Source organism: Anomaloglossus baeobatrachus, chromosome 4, assembly GCF_048569485.1.
Source record: "Anomaloglossus baeobatrachus isolate aAnoBae1 chromosome 4, aAnoBae1.hap1, whole genome shotgun sequence".
Taxonomy (NCBI): Eukaryota; Metazoa; Chordata; class Amphibia; order Anura; family Aromobatidae; genus Anomaloglossus; species Anomaloglossus baeobatrachus.
The window spans coordinates 636,788,292-636,805,164 of record NC_134356.1 but is presented as its reverse complement, the minus strand read 5'-3'; the positions used below and the strand labels follow the sequence as shown (position 1 = coordinate 636,805,164).

The 16,873-nt window shown below is 50.1% G+C and overlaps 1 protein-coding gene across 1 annotated transcript in view; it reads right to left on the bottom strand.

Moving 5' to 3' along the window:
- Positions 1 to 2,211: 2,211 nt before the first annotated feature.
- Positions 2,212 to 16,873, bottom strand: part of BIN3 (bridging integrator 3) — a 105,189-nt gene continuing 90,527 nt past the window's right edge. The window contains exon 9 of the mRNA XM_075346427.1: positions 2,212 to 6,500. Within this exon, the coding sequence (XP_075202542.1) occupies positions 6,354 to 6,500 (147 nt within the window). The 3' untranslated portion in view covers positions 2,212 to 6,353. The remainder of the gene's footprint in view (positions 6,501 to 16,873) is intronic.

The window sequence follows — 16,873 nt, the reverse complement described above, 5'->3', positions numbered from 1 at the left end:
ATATCTACAGGTGCGAGCTCCTATGGGTACATAGTCTAAAGGCCATTCCCACAGAAACCCAGAAAACTTTTCATACAGGGGGCCTCATTCTGTAACACGATGCACTTGACTTAGTTGTGTGAGACGTTTTATTTCTCAGACAAAGTTTTTCTGGACAAATCCTGAACGCTGACCTTCCAGGGAAGATCGCGCACCATACTCTGACTCTTCAATGTGCACGCAGCAGCAAAGGTTGAGATTTCTCAGACAGCATCTGCCAATCTTTTCATCCCCAGTTGTGTCAAGATGGTGCCTACTGTAGGCCCAGTATGACCACCACTGACAAGAGTGGAGTGCTGGTGGCGTGATCCACTTCAGTCTTGGACATTCAGGGATGCCCGCCTGCATGGCACGGTTGTAACGCATGGGGTGTTTGCGGTGCTGACGATTACCTGTAACAGTATCGAAAGGTTTCTCACCTTCTTAACACTAGAAGTCCCAGAGAGGGGTCATTTGACATTTCTACCATTGGAACCCTATGGAGCTCGAAATTCCTGGGACTTATAGTGTTAATGGAACGTGTGCTTAAAAATGGAGCAATAGAAAATTCTGCACAGAGCTATTAATGCTTTTGTGGATCCCAGTTCGCACAGGTTACCGCAGGCCCCAAATGCCAACTGCAAAATTCAGACCTTTATCCTGGTATGTGGCTTTGCACCGACACTGCTTATTTCTGGGGGTCAGTCTCCGATCTGGCAAAACCGCTTTGGAGCTCCATGCGCCCTCTATCGCCGAAAACTGTAATATAGACCATAATAAAAGTAGAGGTATTCCAAGACTTTTGCACACTATTTTACTGCTGTCCAAAAGGTTGATCCTTAAATATTGGGATAAAATCCTCCACCCCCTCTATATCAGAACTGATAACTCAACTTAAAGGGAACCTGAAAGGTCCCATATGCACTTTAACCTACAAGCAGGGTGATGTGTGGCCTAGTAACCCCTTCCTACCCATCCCTGTGTTTAATTTTGTGGAATATGAAAGTAATAAACGTTTTATAACTTATATGTTCCGTATGCAAATGAGCAGAGGGACTAGTCCCTTGGGTGTCGCTCCGCCCCGTCTAGTTGTCAGCTTTCCGTCCCTGTGGGCGCGATACCATGGATTTACATGGTCAGCTCCTGGAATCCCGCGTGTGTTCGCACTTCTCGTTCGCGCAACCTTCTTAGCCGGGTGTTTGCTTGTAGGCTTCACAAGCGCACTGCGCATGATCTGAAGACTCTTGCGCTTCTGACCATGCGCAGAGCGCATCTAAAGCCGCCAAGCAAACACCCGACGCAGAAGACTTCAGATCATCATAGTATCATAGTATTAAGGTTGAAGGGAGACTCTAAGTCCATCTAGTTCAACCAGTACATGCGCAGTGCGCTTGTAAAGCCGACAAGTGTAGACCCTTATTCCAGTGATGTGTCACTTACTGAGCTTTTTGCTGTCATTTTGATAAAATCCCTGCTTTATTTGCTGCAGATCTAGCAGTTATACAGAACCCATGAATATGCTGGACTACCAAGTAGTCCTGAAATGATAATCTCCTGCTGATTAAACAGCGGTTTTATCAAACCTACACTAAGCAGCTCAGTAAGTGACACATTGCTGGAATCAGGGTCCAGGTTATGCTGTTCTCAGATTAGGTGGCAAAAACCTGGTGACAGATTCCCTTTAAATAATTAAAGAATGTACGTCTGGAACATCAATGGTGTGAACAAGGTGCAAGACTCAAAAACATAACTATACAATAGGATAGAGAGTGGCACACAAGTCACAATGTATAGGGGAATGATGAAAAGCAAAACTGCTATGGGAACACTAGACTAAAAAATACAATGAACTATCTGAAAAAGTGAAAAACATGAAAGTGGAATATGCATAACTGCTATGAACAATAGGAATATAAGAAATGTTTAGCCATTGTATTGATCAATGCAAAAGAGCCCGAAAACCAACGCCAAGGTAATCTATGCAGTTATGCATATTCCACTTTCATGTTTTTCATTTTTTTCATAGTCCATTGTATTTTTCAGTCTAGTATTCCCATAGCAGTTCTGCTTTTCATCATTCCCCTATACATTATGGCTAGTGTGTAACTCTTTATCCTATTGTATAGATTCCCTTTAAATGTCAGATACAAACTTGGGTTATAGAAAGAAAAAAAAAAAAAAAGAGACAAAAAGTAAAACATATTTGGTATTTTTATTAAAATAGAGACTTCTGAAGCTCAGGCTCACATTATTAAAAGACAGTATTTCAGTATACAGATTAATACAGAGAATAAAATAACTATACAGACATTAGTGGAGGATAAGCCCTGAGCCCGCATCCCAAGGATCGCCCGTCCTGGACCTCCTCACAGTCAGGTCCTGCTACAATCTCTGATGCCAGGGTCCTGCGTGATGGAGCTCAGTAACTGTACATGGTGGGAGGAAGGGGCAAATATGGGCACAATGTGCAGTCCAAAATACAGACAGGTCAGGGCATAAGGAGTAGTGTTCCCTCATAGTGTAACCAAGGAGTGTCTGCACCCAAACACCTTGGCCTGGTACCGGAGCAGCATTCTTTGCCCTTTAAAATGACTGACCAAAATAAATAGCCGTGCCCTCCCCCCCCCCAAAAAAAAAACCCAAAACAAGACAAGACAGAAACACACCATCCTGGTCTATGGGCTATGTCTGGTATTGCAGTTTCATCCCACTCCCTTGCATAGTATTCAGGTGTAATACCAGCCAGAGCTTCTGGACAGAGGTGGCGCTGTTCTGTAGCACCTTTTTTCCCTCACCTCAATCAACCTCTTTAGGCTGGTTTCAGACGTCCGTGTTTTAGGTACGTGTGACATCCGTTTTTAACACGGATGTCCCACGTACCCATGTTACCCTATTGTATACTCTCACATGGACCGTGTGGCCCCGCTATTTCACACGGAGACGTGCCCGTTTTTTTTCTCCAGCAGCACGGATGTCACACGGACCGCACACTGATGTGGTCCATGTGACATCAGTGTGACACGTACCGGAGAAAACACGGGTTTTTAAATAAAAAGATTTTCTATATTTACCTGTATCCAGCGATTCTGTCTCCGGCTCTGCTGCCTCCCGCTCCTGACCCCCGCTCATTATTTTCATTGATTATTCACCGCAGTGAGCAGCTGAGAGCAGGGGCATCGCGGTGACAGCGAAGGAGACAGCACTGCCGAGGACAGCACCGCCGAGGACAGCACCGCCGAGGACAGCACCGCCGAGGACAGCACCGCCGAGGACAGCATAGCCAAGGAAAGCACCGCTAGTGACAGGTAAGTATCCTGCCAGCAGTGTGTGTGCAGGGACGTCCAGGAGGTCATCGGATTTCCCAATGAACTCTGATGACCTCCTGATGACATCCCTGCGACAACTGCGTTACAGCGAGTGTCACGATGGTGACTTCCAGGGGTTCATGAGAGTTCATTGGGAACCCTGATGAGTCCCTGGATGACACTGCACAAACTGCTGTATACTCACCTGTCACCAGCGATGTCCCCGGTGATGTCCCCGTCGGTGCTGTCCTCAGCTGTGCTGTACCCAGCCTGTCCCCTGTCCCCGCGATGCTCCGGCTTCCAGATCCTCAGGCAGTGAATAATCAATGAAAATAATGAGCGGGGATCAGGAGCCGGAGACAGCAGAGCCGGAGACAGCATCGCTGGACACAGGTAAATATAGAACATCTTTTCATTACAGAGACACGTGTTTTACCCGGTACGTGTCACACGTATGCAAACATGGATGTCACACGTATGACCATGACCATGCGTGTGACTGGTACCTGATTAAACACCGACGTCTGAAACCAGCCTTAAATGGAGCATTTTGGAGTGATCAGAATTGGTTCCTGGTTTCCGGTACAGTTTGACAACTTGCTGTTTTAAATATGCAATTGCTGAACGGAATTGTTTTTTTTTTTGTTTTTTTTTTACACCACAGGACGATAGTACAGATGTAGCAGAGCTGATCTGTCATAACTGGCAAATTGTGCACTGTGATAAATCAATAGCTGTCCCTGCAGACGATCAGCGGTGTAAAATGGCAAGCTCTTCTACATCGGTCATTTTTATTATTATAGGTGAACATTTTTTATTTTTTTTTAACCTACCATATTCATGAATGACCACAGGAGGGCGACAGAGGACAATAACCCAGCGCAGCCTTAGCATAGACACTGGGTGGTGATGATGGGCGGAGAGAGATATATGACATACAGTATATGATATCTTTGGTATATGGAGCGGAGGGCGAGGTAGCATAGATGGGTTATACTTACGCTGTACACTCACGGAGCGCAGCAGACTCATACAACCCCAATGATCTGGAATATAAATTGTACTAAAAGCTTAACTTTTTCAATTTCCTTTTATCAGTGTGAACGTCTGCTGAAAAGGGATTTTCTCATCTTCCCTCTTCCGTGGGGCACTGTTCCCCCTACCATCCCAATTGCGGTGCGCTCCTGCAGATTGACAGCTCCGACTATCGGCATGGTTGCGGCACAGCCACCCCCGATCTGAGCACTCTCAATTACCGCCGGAAGATTTATATCTGCATCATTGGAGAAGAGCAGAGTCACGGGGCCAGCGATCTAGAGACAGCTTCACAGCAGCGCTTGCAGGCGGTACAGAAAAGAGCTTGTAAGTGCTGCACTCCTTGCCCAAGAGCTCATCGACTGCAGCAAAAAATGGAATCAAAAATCCCTCCATTCCAAAAAGGACTTTTAGGGCATGTGCACACGTGGCGTTTTTTGTTTTTTTTTGTGGCGGGGGGGGGGGATCTTGCGTTTTTCCTTACTTTTTTTAATCAATGAAATCAAGTCTATGAGAATCCCTGACTTGCTGTTCTTTTTTCCTTGCAGATTTTGTTGCTGAAAAAAAAGGAGCAATTGTTTCTGCGTTTATTTCTGTGTTTCTATAATCCCCTGCAATGCTTTATCACTAAAGTGCAACATTATGCCCCATGCACTGTACATACAACATGGTCTGTGAGGCTCTCCGTAGCTCAGTAACCCGGGGTCATCATGGTGACAACCCATAGTTACTATGGCGGTGATCGGGTCCCTGTGATCGCATTACAGGGACCTGATCGCCAGAGAGAGGTAAGTGATCCCTCCCCCTGCCTCCTGAACGCTGCGATCGCACTGAACGCAGCATTTAGGAGGTTAAACTGCCGGGAGCGGCGAAAGGACTGCTCCGAGCAGTGACAGACGGGTGCCGGCAGTAACATCAGCTGGAGACCCGGCAGAGATCGCAGAGGTACAGCACTTGAACCCCTGCAGTCGCCATTACTAAAAAAAAAACAAAAAAAAAAACGCAGGTGAAGAACACGCAAACAAAATAAAAAGTGCACATTGCAGTGTCGCTTGTTTTGGAAGATGAAGCTATCCCTTTAAGGAAACAGAATCTGTAACTATCAGACAGATAAATGGATGTATAAGCATTTAGCACTTCCCTGCCTGGGCTTACAATGTAACAGGTTGGCATACTCCCACATCTCAAACAATTAAAGGAGTCGCAAGTGACCGCTGCAGCCAATCACCGGCCTCAAGTCACATATGCAGGGATCACCACTAGTGCTTGAGATTGGCTGCAGCGGACACCTCATCGCCCACAGAAAATTTAAGAAGATCTCAGTGTTGATGGACGGGGTCACTCCATCAGCCCCAGTTTGCATGAATGAAGTGATTGGCTTTCACGGGAGAACACAGGGAGAACACAGGGAGGATACGAGGATAAGGGGACATCGCTTTAGAAAGGAAACTGCACAGAACTTCTAAACCGCTAAAGGCTACATATTACCAAAAAGGGAGACCCCGATTAGATAAAAAAGGCAATCGCTTGCAGCATAACCGCATGTATCACATATGTGTCTCAGTTTTTACATGTCTCAGTAAGAGGTTTTTCCCTTGAGCCCAACACGATGCATCATCAGTCTAGGGCCGTTATCTAGTTATAGCAGGAAGATCGGACTGTAAGATCTGCAGCGATAAGAGAGAAAAAAAATAAAAGATCTCGGCCGGCAGAATGCTAAAATATACACGGATCTGAAGATTATTATTTTTTTTTTTTACAAAGGCACTATGTAAACCATACTGTCCTGGGTCAGTAATTAATTAGAGGGTCCAGCAGGAAGCCACAGGCGGTATCTGAGGGCCGTAGTGTTACTTTCCAGTGTCAGTAGTGCGGGTCCAGCCTGTCCCATAACAGACGTGGGTATATTCGGGATGCCTCGGGTGGACGCAGTAGTGTAGACATCACCTGATGCTCTGTATACCCCGAGCGCCGGACCTTCTGTGTCACCCGCCATCAGTCATCGGCTACGATGGATAAGGCTCGCAGCTCGGCGAGTTTCGCCTCGTTTTCCTTCTCTCTGTCGGCGTCTGATAGCGGCACTTCATCCACTTGCAGAGCCAGCTCTCCAAACACCCGGGACATCTCCGTGTAGTACACCACCTAAGGGAGAGGACACGACATGAGCTGGATAGAAGAAAGCTGCCATACACCGTAGATGGCGGTCGGGCAAAATCCTACAGCTATTTCTCCAGATCTTCTAATATTCAAACTGTGCATCCATGTTTACTCAAAAAGAGGAAAACATGGCCCGGCTACAGCTCCTCTGCAAGGAAAAAGGATCCAACACGCCCAGCAGCGTTCATGTCAATGGGGGCAGAGAGGCAGGCACTCTGGGCACACTCACATAGTGGGGTCCACCTGAAGCTACCGCCCCCACACTTACCTGTGTCAGCGTGCAGAGCATACTAATACAGAAACTCTGGTGGAGCAGGGAGCCATGGTCTCCCTACTCCACCACTCTGTACTGTAGGCCCCTTTAGGCCTGGGACACACGCTAGGATCTGGGGGTAAGGTGAATATATTTAAGTATAATTTTGCTTCTTATACTCTTGAGGATATATACCATCCTCAGATCTGTGTATTCATTTAGTAAGCTTAGTGGAATAGAGGTTTATTTCTTCCCCATAAATTTAGGACTTTATCTATACTGAGTAATATATAGTCAGTGTAGCACCCATGTTCCTGCTTACTCACCGCCGCTGTCGGGTCGCGTCCTCCCCTGGTCGTCCATGTGTGCTGCTGTCCTCTACTCTCTCCAGGGCCTGAGCATGCGACACAGACTCCCTGAGAACACGCCTACGGCTGAGAGGCACTATATATTTAAGGCACGCTCCCATTAGGGGAGGTGCCAAGGCAACATCTTTAGTTTGGCTACCAGTCTGCTAGCTAGTTGTCATGTGCTGAGCTCCTGTCCTGTTATACCCGTGTCTGTCGCCTGCACCTGCCTTCCCATACCCATCTGTACCTGCCGTGCCTACTATACCTGTCCATACCCACCTCCCTGTCTGGCTCAGCCATCCTGCCTGTACCGGTGTCTATACACGAGTTAGTCTCCTAATCTGGGAGTCAGCCGCCACAGTCCTGGTCACTGCCCTGGGAGTGGTACCTGATGTCCGCCTCGCGATAGGCACTTACTTAAGCCCCTCCCACAAAAGGGTAAGTCCGGGTCCCCCCTGTATTCCAGTGAGTCCACTAACCCCGCTCGCTGCCCCTACGCCGGCCATGAGCGTTACAGTCAGGTGGCAAATTTAAATATAAAGTGAGCACTTAAGATAAATTAAAGGGGAACTCAGAATATTGTAATTGTTAAAGAAGGCAGAATTACTTTCTAGGGGGCACAATGTTGTCATTATTACTTTCTGTGGACCAGTTTTAACACAGAGGGCACAGACATCTCGCTATCTAAGGGGCACAGTGCTGGGCATTATTGCTGGGCCAATAAAGAGAAGCCCTGCTACCATACCATATGGCAGGACCAGTAACAGGGATAGATAAAGCAGCAGAAGGCTCAGCATTGGGGTGTCAGCAGGATGAGGAGTTTGTGCACGTTGGGAATAGATGCTGTAAATGTGAGAACTCAGATGTGTGTTGGTTGTAAATTACATGGATGAATAGTGATCGGAGAAGTTGTCATGTCGGTCTGGGCCAGATGGAAAAGATGGGAAAGATGATCAATCCCAATCGGAAAGAACGGCAGCTATAAGTCACTATTAAAGGACCGCTATATAGCACTATATGGTCAGTATATGGCGGTAATAACAGCCATGGTCTTTGTAGTGATATTTTTATTTGAGTAACAGCGCAGTCATCTGTTGAGGTTCCCTTCCCACAACACTCCATCGTAGTTGTAAACATTGTTACCTGGTTATGGGTTCACTCAAATGTGTTTGTCCCGTTTACCCTTGTGTTAAATCTGTATTGACCCTCTTTAAGGCTATGTGCCCACGTGTGCGCTCTACACCGCAGCTAAAAGGTGCGCTTTAGAGCGCAACTGAAAAGCTCCGTTCTGAAGCGCATGGTGCCTGCAGAGAACGTGCGCTCTGCATGCTGCCTCTCCCTATAGACAGCATGCAAACCGCACGGAAGAAGTGACATGTCACTTCTAAGGCTATGTGCCCACGCTGCGGATTTACCGCGGATTTTGCCGCGGATTTACCGCGGATTTGCTGAAAATCAGCAGCACTTCCAAGCCATTTCAATGGCATTTTGGAAATGCTGTGCCCATGCTGTGGATTTTTCCGCGGCGGATTTGCCGCGGATTTTGATCCGGAAAAATCTGCAGCATGTCAATTATTGTTGCGGATTTTGTTGCGGATTTTTCCCATGCAAGTCAATGCAAGGTGTAAAATCCGCAAGAAATCCGCAGGTCTGCTCCCACAGGCTCTTTTTCCTGCGGATTTGGTGCGGATCTCGCAAACAAATCCGCGGGAAGTGATGTAGGACAGTTCTGGAAGAGGAAGTTTCACCATTTTGTAGTGTAGAGTAGTGGCAGTGTAGTCGTGTTGTGTCCGGACTCTGGATTGCCAGCTAAAAGCAGCTAGTTACAGGCTGCTTGCTTTTAGCTGGCAAAACAGGATCCCAGCTCTTTTTTCACAATTCTTTTAAAAAAAAAAAAAAAAAGTGCTCCGCTGTATTTTCACTGTCCAGCCCGATGCAAGCAAGCAACTGAGGGCTGTGCTTCTCAGCGGGATAAGGCTGAAGCATTCTCTGCCCCTCCCGCTGAGAAAAACAGTCCTCAGCTGCCCCTGAAAATGGCGGCTCCGTTGTGAAGCGCCATTCACAGGTGCTGTACCGAGGCTCATCCAGCTGCCCTGATGCATTGGCTGGCTGGGTAATATAATGGGTTAATGCCAGTTTTCTGCAAACTGGCACTAAGCCCGAGGTTCATAATGTCATGCCTGTGTAGACACTGCCATTATGAACCTCCGTTTGGTAATAAAGAAAAGAAAACACTTTTTTAAAAAATTTTATTTGAAAGAAAAACACACAAACATCCCTGATTGCCATCTTTATTACTCCCTGAATCCCCCGACGATAATCCATGACAGCTCCGATGTGCACCCGGCTGACCCGGGCACTGACGTCAGCCGGTGACAGCAGCCGTCAGTGTATTATTAAATGCTGCACAGCTCTTTTCCGGCAGCTGGGAACGTCTGATATCAGAGCCCTGGTCAGCTGACTTAATTCGCGAGCGCAGGCGGGTCAGCTGACTGCACACCGACAGCTGACAATGTGCAGTCATGTGACCCGGGCACGGACGTCAGCCGGTCCCAGCAGCCGTCAGTGTACGAGATGCTGCAAAGCTCTCTTCCGGCTGCTGGTACCGGCTGACGTCCGTGCCCGGGTCAGATGAGTGCACATCGGCCGACTACTCAGCTGTCGGTGTGCACTCAGCTGACCCGCCCGCGCTCGTGAATCAAGTCAGCTGACCGGCTGACTTCTGTGCCCGGGTCAGCTGATGCTGTGAAGTCAGCTGACCCGAGCTCAGCTATGAACTGAGCTGACCCGGCCAGTGAGTTCTGCCGCTCCCAGCAGCCGGCAGACAGCTTTCCTGTGATATTGTCCTGGATTAACCTCTGAGGCTTGGGAGTAATAAAGATGGCAATCAGGGATGTGTGTGTGTGTTTTTCTTTCAATTAAAATTTTTAATAAAAGGTGTTGTGTTTTCTTTTTTCCCAAATGGAGGTTCATAATGGCCGTGTCTACACAGGCATGACATTATGAACCTCGGGCTTAGTGCCAGTTTGCAGAAAACTGGCATTAACCCCGTATTACCCAGCCAGCCAATGCATCAGGGCAGCTGGATGAGCCTCGGTACAGCACCTGTGAATGGCGCTTCACAACGGAGCCGCCATTTTCAGGGGCAGCTGAGGACTGTTTTTCTCAGCGGGAGGGGCAGAGAATGCTTCAGCCTTATCCCGCTGAGAAGCACAGCCCTCAGTTGCTCGCTTGCATCGGGCTGGACAGTGAAAATACAGCGGAGCACATTTTTTTTTTTTTTTTAAATAACAGTGAAAGGGAACATGAGACCACATTTTTTGGCTATAAGCTGCGGCCACCACCACTGGGTTATTATATACAGCCTGTTAGAATGTAAGAGCCCAGTGGTGTTGGCCGCAGCTTTTCTGTATAAGCACACTGTGAGACTGCTAACAAAATGGATAATGGAGAAGAAAGGAGGGTTGGGACAGGAAATGACATAAAGAGACTTTTTTTTGCCTTCAAAACAGTCAAAGCTTTATTCAGAAACACATTAGAGTACAATGGACAAAATCCGCATCAAAGAAGGGAATTTTGTTTACTTACCGTTAATTCCTTTTCTTCTAGCTCCAATTGGGAGACCCAGACAATTGGGTGTATAGGCTATGCCTCCGGAGGCCGCACAAAGTATTACACTCAAAAGTGTTAAGCCCCTCCCCTTCTGCCTATACACCCCCCGTGCATCACGGGCTCCTCAGTTTTGGTGCAAAAGCAAGAAGGAGGAAAAAGAATTATAAACTGGTTTAAAGTAACTTCAATCCGAAGGAATATCGGAGAACTGAAACCATTCAACATGAACAACATGTGTACACAAAAAAACAGGGGCGGGCGCTGGGTCTCCCAATTGGAGCTAGAAGAAAAGGAATTTACGGTAAGTAAACCAAATTCCCTTCTTCTTTGTCGCTCCATTGGGAGACCCAGACAATTGGGACGTCCAAAAGCAGTCCCTGGGTGGGTAAAATAATACCTCGTAAGAGAGCCGTAAAACGGCCTCTTCCTACAGGTGGGCAACCGCCGCCTGAAGGACTCGTCTACCTAGGCTGGCATCCGCCGAAGCATAGGTATGCACCTGATAGTGTTTCGTGAAAGTGTGCAGGCTCGACCAGGTAGCCGCCTGACACACCTGCTGAGCCGTAGCCTGGTGCCTCAAAGCCCAGGACGCGCCCACGGCTCTGGTAGAATGGGCCTTCAGCCCTGAGGGAACCGGAAGCCCAGCCGAACGGTAGGCTTCGAGAATTGGCTCCTTGATCCACCGAGCCAAGGTTGATTTGGAAGCCTGTGACCCTTTACGCTGGCCAGCGACAAGGACAAAGAGTGCATCCGAGCGGCGCAGGGGCGCCGTACGAGAAATGTAGAGTCTGAGTGCTCTCACCAGATCTAACAAGTGCAAATCCTTTTCACATTGGTGAACTGGATGAGGACAAAAAGAAGGTAAGGAGATATCCTGATTGAGATGAAAGGGGGATACCACCTTAGGGAGAAATTCCGGAACCGGACGCAGAACCACCTTGTCCTGGTGAAAAACCAGGAAAGGGGCTTTGCATGACAGCGCTGCTAGCTCAGACACTCTCCGAAGTGAAGTGACTGCTACTAGAAAAACCACTTTCTGCGAAAGGCGTGAGAGAGAAATATCTCTCATTGGCTCGAATGGTGGTTTCTGAAGAACCAGCAGCACCCTGTTCAGATCCCAGGGTTCTAACGGCCGCTTGTAAGGAGGAACGATGTGACAAACCCCCTGCAGGAACGTGCGTACCTGTGGAAGTCTGGCTAGGCGCTTCTGGAAAAACACAGAGAGCGCTGAGACTTGTCCCTTAAGGGAGCCGAGCGACAAACCCTTTTCCAGTCCAGATTGAAGGAAGGACAGAAAAGTGGGCAAGGCAAAAGGCCAGGGAGAAAAACCCTGAGCAGAGCACCACGACAGGAAAATTTTCCACGTCCTGTGGTAGATCTTGGCGGACGTTGGTTTCCTAGCCTGTCTCATAGTGGCAATGACGTCTTGAGATAACCCTGAAGACGCTAGGATCCAGGACTCAATGGCCACACAGTCAGGTTGAGGGCCGCAGAATTCAGATGGAAAAACGGCCCTTGAGATAGCAAGTCTGGTCGGTCTGGTAGTGCCCACGGTTGGCCGACCGTGAGATGCCACAGATCCGGGTACCACGACCGCCTCGGCCAGTCTGGAGCGACGAGGATGACGCGGCGGCAGTCGGCCCTGATCTTGCGTAACACTCTGGGCAACAGTGCCAGCGGAGGAAACACATAAGGGAGCTGAAACTGCGACCAATCCTGAACTAAGGCGTCTGCCGCCAGAGCTCTGGGATCTTGAGACCGTGCCATGAACGTCGGTACCTTGTTGTTGTGCCGGGACGCCATGAGGTCGACGTCCGGCATGCCCCAGCGGCAACAGATCTCCTGAAACACGTCCGGGTGAAGGGACCATTCCCCTGCGTCCATGCCCTGGCGACTGAGATAATCTGCTTCCCAGTTTTCCACGCCTGGAATGTGAACTGCAGAGATGGTGGAGGCCGTGGCTTCCACCCACATCAAAATCCGCCGGACTTCCTGGAAGGCTTGCCGACTGCGTGTGCCGCCTTGGTGGTTGATGTATGCCACCGCTGTGGAATTGTTCGACTGAATTCTGATCTGCTTGCCTTCCAGCCACTGCTGGAACGCTTTCAGGGCAAGATACACTGCCCGTATTTCCAGAACATTGATCTGAAGCGAGGACTCTTGCTGGGTCCACGTACCCTGAGCCCTGTGGTGGAGAAAAACCGCTCCCCACCCTGACAGACTCGCGTCCGTCGTGACCACCTCCCAGGATGGGGGTAGGAAGGATTTCCCCTTCGATAATGAAGTGGGAAGAAGCCACCACCGAAGGGAAGCTTTGGTCGCCTGAGAGAGGGAGACGTTCCTGTCGAGGGACGTCGGCTTCCTGTCCCATTTGCGTAGGATGTCCCATTGAAGAGGACGCAGGTGAAACTGCGCAAAAGGAACTGCCTCCATTGCTGCCACCATCTTCCCCAGGAAGTGCATGAGGCGCCTCAAGGGGTGTGACTGGCCTTGAAGGAGAGATTGTACCCCTGTCTGTAGTGACCGCTGCTTGATCAGCGGAAGCTTCACTATCGCTGAGAGGGTATGAAACTCCATGCCAAGGTATGTGAGCGATTGGGCCGGTGTCAGATTTGACTTTGGAAAATTGATGATCCACCCGAAACTCTGGAGAGTCTCCAGGGTAGCGTCGAGGCTGTGTTGGCATGCCGCCCGAGAGGGTGCCTTGATCAACAGATCGTCCAAGTACGGGATCACCGAGTGACCCTGAGAGTGGAGGACCGCTACTACAGTAGCCATAACCTTGGTGAAAACCCGTGGGGCTGTTGCCAGGCCGAACGGCAGTGCCACGAACTGCAGGTGTTCGTTTTCTATGGCGAAGCGCAAGAAGCGCTGGTGCTCTGGAGCAATCGGTACGTGGAGATAAGCATCTTTGATATCGATCGATGCAAGGAAATCTCCTTGGGACATTGAGGCGATGACGGAGCGGAGGGATTCCATCCGGAACCGCCTGGTCTTTACGTGTTTGTTGAGAAATTTCAGGTCCAGGACAGGACGGAAAGACCCGTCCTTCTTTGGGACCACAAACAAGTTGGAGTAAAAACCGTGGCCCTGTTGCTGAAGAGGAACAGGGACCACCACTCCTTCTGCCTTCAGAGTGCCCAGCGCCTGCAGAAGAGCCTCGGCTCGCTCGTGAGGCGGGGATGACCTGAAGAATCGAGTCGGGGGACGAGAGGTGAACTCTATCTTGTAACCGTGAGACAGAATGTCTCTCACCCAACGGTCTTTTACCCGTGGCAGCCAGGCGTCGCAAAAGCGGGAGAGCCTGCCACCGACCGAAGATGCGGAGTGAGGAGGCCGAAAGTCATGAGGAAGCCGCTTTGGTAGCGGCACCTCCGGTGGCCTTTTTAGGACGTGACTTAGACCGCCATGCGTCAGAGTTCCTTTGATCTTTCTGAGGCCTTTTGGACGAGGAGAATTGGGACCTGCCCGCGCCCCGAAAGGACCGAAACCTCGACTGCCCCTTCCTCTGTTGGGGTATGTTCGGTTTGGGCTGGGGTAAGGATGTATCCTTTCCCTTGGATTGTTTGATGATTTCATCCAAACGCTCGCCAAACAATCGGTCGCCAGAAATTGGCAAACTGGTTAAGCGCTTTTTGGAAACAGAATCTGCCTTCCATTCCCGTAGCCACAAGGCCCTGCGGAGTACCACCGAATTGGCGGCTGCAACCGCCGTACGGCTCGCAGAGTCCAGGACAGCATTAATAGCGTAAGACGCAAATGCCGACGTCTGAGTGGTTATGGACGCCACCTGTGGCGCGGACGTGCGTGTGGCTGCGTCAATTTGCGCTTGACCTGCTGAGATAGCTTGTAGCGCCCATACGGCTGCGAACGCTGGGGCAAAAGAAGCGCCGATAGCTTCATAGATGGATTTCAACCAGAGCTCCATCTGCCTGTCAGTGGCATCTTTGAGTGAAGCCCCATCTTCCACTGCAAGTATGGATCTAGCTGCCAGTCTGGAGATTGGAGGATCCACTTTGGGACACTGAGCCCAACTTTTGACCACGTCAGGGGGAAAAGGATAACGTGTATCCTTAAGGCGCTTAGAAAAACGCTTATCTGGACAAGCATGGTGATTCTGGACTGCCTCTCTGAAATCAGAGTGGTCCAGAAACATACTCGGTGTACGCTTGGGAAACCTGAAACGGAATTTCTCCTGCTGAGAAGCTGACTCCTCCACCGGAGGAGCTGAGGGAGAAATATCCAACATACGATTGATGGACGCAACAAGGTCGTTCACTATGGCGTCCCCGTCCGGAGTATCAAGATTGAGAGCGGCCTCAGGATCAGAATCCTGATCAGCTGTCTCCGCATCATCAACCAGAGATTCCCCCCTCTGAGACCCTGCACAATACGATGATGTCGAGGGAAAATCTAAGCGAGCTCGCTTAGTCGGTCTGGGGCTGGGGTCTGTGTCAGAACCCTCAGCCTGGGATCCATGAGATACCCCGGGAGGACATTGTTGGTCCAGCTGAGGTGGGCCAGGGAACAAAGATTCAACAGAGTCCCTGTGCTGAGATACCGGCCTGGACTGCAAGGCTTCTAGTATCTTAGCCATAGTCTCAGAGAGTTTTGCAAACTCCGTCCCCGTCACCTGAACAGTGTTAGCAGGTGGCTCCCCCTGGGCCCCTCTTAGCAGAGGCTCCGGCTGAGTAAGTGCCACAGGGGCCGAACAGTGCACACAATGAGGGTCAGTGGAACCTGCCGGTAGCGGGGTCGTACATGCGGCGCAGGCAACATAATAAGCCTGTGTTTTGGCACCCCTGCCTTTCGTGGGTGCCATGCTATTATCTTCCCTGAGTAACACAATAGGGTATATAGCCAGAAATCAACTGTGCACCATACAGGGTAAAACATATATACCATAAACATATAATGTTACACTACTGCACAATGGGGCTAGCACCACAGGTGCTGCTTACCACCCGCCTAAAGCGGTTGTGAGGCCACCAGAGTCCCTGCCTGGGTCTCCCAGACTTTGTCCCCCTCTGCTGCGTCCGAGGAGCTGACAGGAATGGCTGCCGGCGTCCTGAGGAGAGGAGGGAGCCGTGGGCGTGACCCAGAAAGTGCGGGAACTGGTGCCCGCACTGTGCACAGTGAGGGGGGTGGAGTATGCAAAGCATGCTCCAGCCCTCAGTGCTGCTCGTTCTGTGCAGCGTCCCGCCCTTCCCCTGCCTGTCAGGGCTGTGGGCGGGAGGAAAGGAAACTAGGCCGCAAAAAGCCGGGGACTCTAGTAATAAACGCGGCCGCCGTAAAAGCGCGGCCGGCGTGAAAGTCCCCGGCGCACTACAAGTCCCAGCCGCGCCGCAGTGTTTACATGGCCGCGGCGGTCAGTGCGGCAGTCCCTATACATAAACACACTCAGCAACGCTGAGTGTGTAATGGCACATATTAACCCGGTCAGCGCCGTGGTCCCCGGTGCACTAGCACACCCAGCAAAGCTGGAGTGTTGCTGTGCGCTGTCCCCACAGGGATACAGAGTACCTCCAAGTAGCAGGGCCATGTCCCTGAACGATACCCGGCTCCTATCCAGCAGGCTCCACAGGAGTTGTGGATGAAGCACGGTCTCAGTGCCTGGAGACCGATAGGATCCCACTTCACCCAGAGCCCTGAGGGGGATGGGGAAGGAAAACAGCATGTGGGCTCCAGCCTCCGTACCCGCAATGGATACCTCAACCTTAACCACACCGCCGACAAGAGTGGGGTGAGAAGGGAGCATGCTGGGGGCTCTATATGGGCCCACTTTTCTTCCATCCGACATGGTCAGCAGCTGCTGCTGACCAATCTGTGGAGCTGTGCGTGCGTGTCTGACCTCCTTCGCACAAAGCAAAAAACTGAGGAGCCCGTGATGCACGGGGGGTGTATAGGCAGAAGGGGAGGGGCTTAACACTTTTGAATGTAATACTTTGTGCGGCCTCCGGAGGCATAGCCTATACACCCAATTGTCTGGGTCTCCCAATGGAGCGACAAAGAAATCTGCAACGAAATCCGCGTCAAATCCGCAGCTATGCTAAGGTGTGGATTCTGGGGGAAAGCTGTGGATTTTGAGGCAGAAAAATCCGCAGCAACATTCTCTCGTGGACACATAGCCTTAGAACGCAGCG